The following is a 10169-nucleotide window of genomic DNA, read 5'->3' as shown; positions in this document are numbered from 1 at the left end:
CGTCAAGCACATGTCAGATTAATGCGTTTTTAACGCGACAAATCTGACAGCCCTAGTATAAAACAAAAGTGTCTGTGTGAATACGTTAAAGGGGGTCATTTAAAAAAATGTTTTCCTAACCAGGTCTAGTCCCTGACAGGTGAAGAGGACTCTTTTTCTTAGACTCGCCGCTCTCATCATCTGAACTTCATGATGCTCTGTTGCTTATGCCGAACAACAAAGCTCCGTGGCCGGAATCTGGGAAGGTTTACATTATTAAGAAATTAATTGATGCTTTGCTCTGATGGATTGATCTCTGAAGTGTATAAGTTCTTATAAAAATCTTTAAAAGTTTCATTAATTTTGATCGGGTCATGAGTGACATTTCCTGACTCATCAGTAATAGATGTTATTGTGGATTTTTCTTTATTAATTTTAAGCTGATTAGCTAAAAATTTGCCAGATTTATTAGAGTTTTCAAATCTTTCTAGTCTAAGTCTTTGTATTTGGAATTGTGTTTTTTTTTAATTATGTCGTTTAACTGAAGCCTTAGTTTTCTTAAATCTCCCAGAATCTTATCTTCTGCAGAAGCAGCATAAGCTGTCTCCATTATTTTTATTTTATTTTCCAATTCTATTAATTCTGCTTTCTCTTTGCGTTTTTTATAAGTTGAATAAGAAATGATTTTCCCTCTCATCACTGCCTTTGCTGCTTCCCAGAGAACACATGGTGAGATGTCAGGAGTATTGTTAAATTCTAAGAAGGTTGCCCACTCTTTTTTAAAGAATTCAATAAACTCTTGATCTTTTAACAGAGAGTTATTAAACCTCCAGGTGGAACCCGAAGGTGTTGCTGCTTCCCTGACAATATTTACAGAAACTGGTGCATGATCACTGATAACAATTGGATGAATGCTGGAGCTTTTAACATCTTTTAGAAGAGATTTACTGATTAATAAATAATCTAAACGAGAGTGTGAGTGGTGAACTGGAGAGAAGAAGGTGAACCCTTTAGTGTTTGGGTGACATGAGCGCCAAACGTCGCAGAGACCCAGATCATTCATGTACTGCTTCAGAATACTTGCAGACCGCCATGTACGCTGGTGTGCTGCTGTGCTGAGTCTGTCAAGTTCAGGATCAAGAACCAAGTTCAGATCTCCTCCTGTCAAAAAAGTGGAGTCAGAGTGAGTTGAAAGTGACGTGAACAGTGAGTGAATGAAACAGGTATCATCGGAATTTGGTCCATAAATGCTGCTAATACAAAAATCTTTATTCTGAATTGATATAATAATAATAACAAATCTGCCTTCTGGATCAATAACTGTATCTTTATGGGTAAAAATAATATTTTTATTAATTAAAATGGCTACTCCTCTTTGTTTAGAATTGTAACTAGAAGAATAAACTGAAGGAAACTGCGAACAGCACATGAGATGTTCAGTTGATTTGGATAAGTGGGTCTCCTGCAGTAAAACTATATCTGCTTTTAAATCATTCAGGTGGTTTAAAACTTTCAGCCTCTTGGGTCCAGAGTTCATCCCACGAACATTCCAGCTAATAATGTTCAGATTAGACATGACTACACTGACTGGGGGGGTGTGAAGCTGCATAGTGCGTGCACCTGCTGTGCCCGTGAGCGCGCGTGCCCGCTGACCGGTGCGCAGTGAAGCGCTGTGTGTTGGAGCGCGTGGGTGCTTTCTGGCTGCGTGAGCTGCATGTGGGGCGTGTCCTGTATGAACCTATGTGATGCATATGAAGAATATCAGCGAGTGTGTGCGGGATCGCGTGTGTATGCCCGCGTGCGCGCGTGTGTGCGCGCCCGCCCGTTCCGTGAGTGAGCGAGAGCTTACCTGGAGGGTGATGTCATCTGATGGTATGGGGGGGAGGAGGAGGGGGAGAGGGGGGGAATGACAGAAGGAGTAAAAGAGAGAAAGAAAAAGGAAACACAAAAAACACACAAACATGGAGAGGGGAGAGGAAAAAACGTCTTTCCTGAGAGGAGGTGTGGGGGGGTGGTTGATCTATTTCCATTCATTTAAATAAGCTTAGCAGGTGTTTCAGCGCAGCTCAGACGCAGCGGCGCGGGGGGGTCTTCAGTACAGCCACGGGGTGATCTCGGGGTCCCGGAAGAGCCGACCATCCACGTAGAGCTTGTCCACGGCGACCACCGCGCGGGACCCGGCGGTCAGGTGTTGTCTTCTCAGGGGAAAAAGCAGCTTCCTGCGACGCAAAATCTCCGCGGGAAACTGGTCGTTTACGCTGTAGTGGGTTCCCTTCAGCTCCGGTCCTCGGCGTTTAACTGAAACTTTCTCCTTGTAAAACTGAAACTTTGCTACGATCGGACGCGGACGCTGGCTTCCCGGCTTCTTCCCTCCGAGCCGGTGGACTCTGTCGAAGGTGATCTTCTGAACCTCCTCCTTCGGGATCTTCAGCTGGGCCTCCATGAAGGTCTTCACCGTGGCCTCCGGGTCTTCCCCCGCCTCCTCCGGGATCCCCGAAATGACCAGGTTATCCCTCATGCTCCGGGCCTGAATATCCAGGAGGGTTTCCTTCATGGCACGGTTCTCCTCAGAGAGCCGGGTGCTGTCGGAGGTTAGCACCTTCACGGACTCCCTGAGGCTCTGGTTCTCCGCGGCTAATTCCTGCACCTGCTGCTGGCTGAACTCCAGAGACTGGAGGAGACTTTGTGGAGGATCTCCAGCAGGTTGAGGCGGGCATCAAGGCTGGAGAGCTTCTTATCTATGGAATCTAACACGTCGCTGATTCCGCTGCCTGGAGAGGAGACGGCCCTGGGTGAATCTTCGGGACGGGTCCTCTTGGTGGAAGGCGTGGTGGTGGAGGCGCCCTTCATGACTACGGTATCAAAGCAGTCGTCGATGTACTTCTCCAAGTCCTCCAGGCTGTCAAAAACGTATTAATCTTTTCCAAATATGTGTTAATTTTTTGAATTTTTGTATGGAGGTATAATGAAAAAAGCTGGAAATGTTTGTTAAGCTACTCACGCTACTCACGCGCCGCCAGATTTACTCACCCACACACCTGTCAGTCTTGCGATGCTACAGCATTAAGTTGCTGTCACTCTAAGGGCCAGAGAAAAACCCAGTTTGAATTTCTGAGCCTTGCTTACGTCACAATAGCTGGCCCGGAATCAGTGTCGGGACTGAAGAACAGAGAAGATAACATCCCACTACTTCTGTGCTATAAAATATTGTAATTCAGTGAAAGGTCATACTGATGATAGCTTTCATTATTTTGTGATTGAAAATTATGTCGGCGCCCCATTATTCAGCGAAGCCACTGGTTATTGCATTGCCCGCTTGTATTTTAATTGCGCCCAAGACGGAATTTTTTAAAGATGGCCTCACATATTTAAAATGAAACTGAAAGTAAAATACCAATTGCTGTCACAAACATGCTGTCCGTGTTTGATCTAGCCCATGAGCTGCAGCAGCTGCGCCACTCCTTTTATACCACCTTGCAGGGAGCTGCAACAGCATTGCGCTCAGGAGCTAGCGGGTGGTTTAACTGGACACTGGAACCGTTCTCCTGAACGTAACCCTTTGTTTGCATCTAAAAACGTCACCACTGTTGCACTGCCTATTTTACTGGCTTCAGTAAAAAAAAAAAAAAGGGGAAAAAAACTTTTCACAATATTTTTATTTTCCAATTTAAACTTTATTGACTTCTCTTTACAATGCCTTTACAGTAAGCTTTCATTTGTTTTGTTTAAGTTGCAAATTTGGACTTCATTCTTAATTAATGTTTTTGTTTAGAAAAGGACTTCTCTCCTGTATGAGTTCTCATGTGTCTTTGGAGAGAGGATTTATCAATAAAGCTTTTTTCAATCTTTACACTTAAAAGGCTTCTCTCCTGTATGAGTTATCATGTGTCTTTTGAGAGTAGATGATTGACGAAAACTCCTGTCACATTCTTTACACTTAAATGGCTTCTCTCCTGTATGAATTCCCATGTGGGCTTTGAGATGAGATGATTGACGAAAACTCCTGTCACATTCTTTACATGTAAAAGGCTTCTCTCCTGTATGAGTTTTCATGTGTGCATTAAGAACACCCAATTGACAAAAGCTCTTATCACATTCTTTACATCTAAGAGGTTTCTCTCCTGTATGAACTGACATGTGTCTTTTGAGAGAGGATATTCGACTAAAAGGTTTGTCACATTCGTTACACTTAAAAAGCTTCTCTCCTGTATGAGTTCTCATGTGTATTTTGAGATAAGATGATTGACAAAAGCTCTTATCACATTCTTTACATCTAAAAGGCTTCTCTCCTGTATGAGTTATCATGTGTGTTTTGAGATAAGACATTAGACTAAAACTTCTGTCACATTCTTTACACTGAAATGGCTTCTCTCCTGTATGAGTTCTCATGTGTATTTTGAGATGAAATGATCGACTAAAACTTCTGTCACATTCTTTACACGTAAAAGGCTTCTCTCCTGTATGTATCTTCATGTGTGCTTTGAGATAAGACATTAGACTAAAACTTCTGTCACATTCTTTACACTTAAATGGCTTCTCTCCTGTATGTATCTTCATGTGTCTTTTGAGAATAGACATTAGACTAAAACTGCTGTCACATTCTTGACAACTAAAAGGCTTCTTTCCAATATTAGTTCTCATGTGTGCCTCGAGGCCAGATGTTTGATTAGTACTTCGATGATATTCTTTACCCCAAAGTGGTTTCTGTCCCTTGTGAGTTCTTATGTGTGTTTTGAGAGGAGGTAAATGGCAAAAATGCTTGTCACATCCTTTACGAGAAAATGTCTTCTCTCTTGTGTGAGTTGTCATGTGTCTTTTAAAATAAGATGCATTGCTAAAATGTTTGTCACATTCTTTACATAAAAAATGTTTCCTTTCTTTGTAAATCCTCATATGAGTTCTGAATTTGAACCAGGAACCAAAACTTTTACCACATTCTTCACAGACATAAGGTCCTTCTTTAGACCTAGTTTTCATGTGGGCAGACATATTTTGAGCAGCTCTTGTTCCTTTACAGGACTTTAAATGGGAAACTCTCTTTTCTTTTAGGGATTGTTTATGTTTCTTAACCAAAGTTGTTTTCTCTGCTCTTTTTCCAACAACACAGTCACACTGACATTTTGACATGTGAGAGCTGGCCGCACTTTGGACATGACTTCTGTCTCTTTTCTTCCTCTGATCTCTGTTCTGTGGGTCTGTCTCTTCATCTGTAGTTGATGTTGATTCTTCTTTCCTTCTTCATCCTGACTCTCAGTTACATTAAAGTTCTGCTGATTGTTTAGATCTGCTTCACTGTTCTCATTTTCCTCATAAGAAGAAATCTCCATCAAGGTATAACTCTCCTTAATCTGTATAGTTGCTGGTTCCTCCTGCTCCTCTCCAATCTGTGGGGATTCTGGATACTCTTGCTCCTCTTGAATCTGCGGAGGATCTGGTTCCCTCTGTTCCTTTTCAGTCTGTTGAGGTTCAAGTTCCTCCCGCTCCTCTTTTATCTGTTGAGGTTCAAGTCCCTCCTTCTCCTCTTTTATCTGTCTAGGTTCTGGATCATTCTGTTCCACTCTGAAGTTCCTCTGCTGGATGCAGAGATCTTCCTCTTCTGTCAACCAATGCTGGGGGAGGACTGCAGGGATACAAATACAAGAAAGTACAAGCCCTGTTACAGTTTTTCGTATAGTTATCAAATACATTCTAATTCACCTCAGTCAAAAGCCATACAGTTTTAAATTTTTACAGTCCATCTGTACTACTATCCATTTTCTAAATCCTCTAAATTCCTTTCAGCATAATGGGAATCTTAAAGTCTACAGGTGTGGATTTGAGTCACAGGACAAAGACTTTAGTCATTACATTTTATGACTTTAGATTCAACTTGGACTTTAACAGCTGTAACTAGTGACTTGACTTGCTCTTCCTGAAGTGGACGCAGTAAGATTTCCCATCAATACTTCAGACACTTTAAATAGCTTTTGCACAATATCTATGAACAAAGTAATGTGTACTGCACACAGCATAATCCAAACAACGTCTTCAAACTAGATGGACCTTCACTGGAGCAGTCTGGTGTACATGAACATTTTTGGTTCACCTTGGTCAGAGATGTACTGGTCTAGTGCATAAAGAGTGCACCAGGTACCAGATGTAATTCATGCTTTTATAACATCAAGAATTGATTACTGTAATGCGCTCCTTTCTGGCCTAAAGAAAACCACACTTAACCACGTGCAGCTTGTCCAAAACTCAGCTGCATGCATTATAACAAAAACCAGGAAGAGGTAGCACATTACACTGATTTTAAAATGTCTACACTGGCTCCCTGTCAGTTTTAGGATTGATTTTAAGATTCCTTGAATTGTTCATAAGAGTGCACATGGTCTTAGTTCTTCTTTTATGTCAGATTTACTTCAAGCTTATGAACCTTCTAGGTCTCTGGTTTTCAGGTGCGGGCCTGCTAAAAGTCCCTAGAGTCAGGAGAAAAATCCCCAGTGAGGCCTCCTTTAGATATTATGGGCCTCGTCTGTGGAACAGTCTGCCTGACGTGAGGGCTTCATCCACTTGTTGAGGTTTTAAAAAGAAACTGAAGACACACTTATTTAATTCAGCTTTTAAGTAGAAAGCATTTGGGATAATCTGACCATTAATCCTCTGAGAGCCTTGCTTGCTTATAATAATCCTAATATCATTACATTGTCTGAAACATGGCTATCTGAGAGTACAACAGTATGGAACTTTTTTTGCTCATAATTCAAAGTTTTATGGATTTTTCAATTGACAATAGGGCTGCCACGATTATTCGACTAATCGACGACTATTCGACTATTAAAATAGTCGATGAATAATTTGGTGGTCGAAGCGTCGATTTTTGTTTGTTTTTTCCTTGTTTTGATCTTAAAACTACGGTTCGCGCCTTCTATTGCGGGGGTCTTCCATTCTCTTTGTCACACATGCGCAGTGGTGCTAATCCCGTCAGCATTGACGTCACAGGAAGTTCTTGGTAGGCTCATAACAACACGCTAGCTCGAAAATGTGGGAAACATAAGGAAAATAAAAGAGGAAAAACTGTCAAATGTAATATTTGCAAGACAGAACTTGTGTTCCATGAGAGCACTATGGCGATAAATGATCACCTGAAGATGAAGAATGTTGAGACTGAGTTTGATCTCGTTGAACAGAGAGCTTCGTCTGGCTAAGCTAACATTGGCGATAGCAGCTAAGTCTGCCGCGGCTGTCATTACTGCGCTGTTTGGAGATGAACCAGAAGATCTGCAGCAGATCCGTGTCTACGGCGCTTCTGTCTGCAAAGTGAGCGTTTCATAATCTGCGCTCTTCTAACCAAACGCCGCGAGGACGGCGCAGATAATGAGTTTACACTGGAAATGAACCGCTCGTCCAAGGCTTCATTCATATTCCGCCGCGATCACGTCGGTTCAGAGAGCGGATTATNNNTGCATTATGGGACTTGAGTGTTTTACCGGCACCATGAGTGAGAGTGGTGTGTGTATGAGTGAGGCTCCTCACAGTGTCGGCTGTTCAACGGCTCCTTACTGTTAAAGAAATGGTGGTCAAAATGTTGACTCCAATGGATTTACATGCTCAGCGTGTACGGTTCTTCCTCCAATCACCTGGGGCCGTACAACGTATGGGATACAAGAGATCTCTGGAATCAAACCTGCCAGCCACCTGCTTGGCTCTGCTCCCACCCAATTTGTTACAATATATTTCCTTCCAACATTTTTTAATTAATTTCAAACATTTTTGAAAAGGCGCCACTGAGCCGCAAGGGAGTGCTTGAAGAGCCGCATGCGGCTCCGGAGCCGCAGGTTGCCGACCCCCGGGCTAAGCTAACATCGGCGCTAACACAGCTAGGTCTGCCGCGGCTGTCATTACTGCGCTGTTTGGAGATGAACCAGAAGATCTGCCGCAGATCCGTGTCTACGGTGCTTCTGTCTGCATATTGAGCGTTTCATAATCTGCGCTCTTCTAACCAAACGCCGCGAGGACGGCGCGGATAATGAGTTTACACTGGAAATGAACCGCTCGTCCAAGGCTGCATTTATATTCCGCCGCGATCACGTCGGTTCAGAGAGCGGATTATGAAACATTCACCGTGCAGACAGAGAGGCTGTGTGTCGGTACGGATCTGCAGCAGATTTATGAAACGATTTAAAACTACGAGTCCCAGAAGTGAAGGAGCTCACCGAAAAGTCCAGAGCTAAGTTTACAAGTGTAGCATTACATTATCTGCATTAAGCTACAATTAAATGTAACTTAAAGTCTCAAAAATGACGACAAACAGCAAAACAACCACAACTTTAAAGAAGTAACACAGATTTATGGGTTCTCCCCTAAACTGAAAATATGAAGTATCGGTCTGCGCATGTGCAGTGGATGTAGGTAGTGAAAGAATAAAAGTACTGATGTACATTCTGACATCTCCTGCTTTTCTCCCTTTTTAAAATATAAATTTCCCCTTTTTTATTTATTTTCTTTGTTTATCTGGGCATCATCAGGTTTTTTTTATGTATAGGAATATCTTCAGTTCAAAGAAGTTATTAGTGTTTCTCTTTAATAAATGGGCCTCAGTCAGCAAATATTTTGAGTGTGTTTTTATCTGCTAATAGCTTTTGAAATACTTTGTACATGTTTTTATTAAATATATGTTTTAAAGCTTTAAAACATAATTTTTTAATACAGAAAACAGAAAACTTTTAATACGTTTTCTGTTGTTGATTCAGATTACCTCATTTGATTTAAGTCTTGTTTTAATGCCAGAAACAAATGAAGGAGAAAAGCTGCATGATTCACTAAAAGATTAATAAACTATTGTATTTATTTTAGTTAGAATATAGCTTAAAGACCTCAAGTTTAAAGATAATGATGGTTAAGATGAGTGTTTTACATCCAGTCGCCGCACGAACCGATTAGTCGACTAATCGAAAAATATAATCGGAGATTAGTCGACTATTGAAATTGTGGCAGCCCTAATTGACAATTCAATTTGCAAATTCATCATGCAATTTGAGAATGCATTTTGCAATTTGCAATTTAATATTCAATCAGGCTTGCGAAATGATAATTCATTTTGTAATTTACAATTCAATATGAAAATTTACAATTCAATATCACAATTTTACAAAATAAAATATTGCATAAAAACAAAATCAATTGCATTGTAAATTGTCATGGGTTTTTGACGTCATTATTCAAATGACTATGCATTTTACAATTTCAGTCTGATTAAAAAAGAAACTGAGACCACCTCCAAAGATGGGTCAGTGAACGGTTCCTGGTACAGGAAGGTAGTTATCCCCTGCCAGGATACATATTCTGGCGGCAGGGTAGAACTACCTCGGCACCACTACTCCGTGGAGAGGGTGGGTGTGTTTTCGTTGTAGTAGGGGGGAAGCGCTTGCAGCACAGACTCTTCCTGGAGGGAACTGTTGGCATCCATCTTACGTCAGCACGTTTCCAACCGTTCGTTTTCGTGGGTATGGGAGGGGCTGCGGCAGACAGCGCAGGTTTTTACAGGATTACTCTTAAATGCACGAACGGATCAAAATGCCATTTTGAGGTTCTTTTATGGGGAGGAATTAACAGTAAAATGCATTTAAAACCTCAAAAAGTAGAATTTTCATGGTAGGGCCCCTTTAAATGATCCAAGAAGGTTCATGAAATGAAAACAGAGAACAACCTGAATCTGTTCATTACTTTGTTCATTTTTGAGATGGAGAGAGGGGCAGACTGACCTTACTCCAAACAAAACAAGATCAAGACTGGTTTAATGTCTAAACATATTTTCAAGGACCGGCCTGAACTGAAGTCAGTGTCTGACTTTGTAGTTCTGGTAACAAGATTATTTTCTGAAATGGAACAGACTAGAGGTAAGACATTTCCTATGAGGGACCAACAGATCATTGTGTGATATCTATACAAAATAAATAGAAAGTTCAGAAAGAAAAAGTTCTTGAATCCAAACATCTTAAAAGATCATCAATGATGTAATATGGTACAAAAAATATTATCAGTCAAAAAAAACATCTCTATTGAGTCAACTGGTAAAAAATATATATATACATATTTATATATATATATATGAAGCCAGAAAATATTTTATAAATTTTGGTCAAGGAAAAAGGTTTCAAAATGAAGAAAACAAAAGACAATTGTTGACCAGTGTTGGGCATCTCACTTCA

General features: G+C 41.0%; 1 protein-coding gene across 1 annotated transcript; it reads right to left on the bottom strand.

The window, feature by feature from the left end:
- Positions 1 to 537: 537 nt before the first annotated feature.
- Positions 538 to 5132, bottom strand: LOC112141891 (gastrula zinc finger protein xLCGF3.1-like). The gene is made up of 2 exons (XM_036211054.1): positions 4465 to 5132; positions 538 to 4296 (listed from the first exon to the last, which is right to left on the bottom strand). The coding sequence occupies exons 1-2, from the start codon at positions 5104 to 5106 to the stop codon at positions 3820 to 3822; spliced, it is 1119 nt and encodes a 372-aa protein (XP_036066947.1). The 5' UTR covers positions 5107 to 5132; the 3' UTR covers positions 538 to 3819.
- Positions 5133 to 10169: the final 5037 nt, after the last annotated feature.

The sequence above is a fragment of the Oryzias melastigma genome, unplaced genomic scaffold (genome assembly GCF_002922805.2).
Source record: "Oryzias melastigma strain HK-1 unplaced genomic scaffold, ASM292280v2 sc00424, whole genome shotgun sequence".
Taxonomy (NCBI): Eukaryota; Metazoa; Chordata; class Actinopteri; order Beloniformes; family Adrianichthyidae; genus Oryzias; species Oryzias melastigma.
The sequence above is the reverse complement of the archived record's forward strand: the minus strand, read 5'-3'. Positions and strand labels throughout refer to the sequence as shown.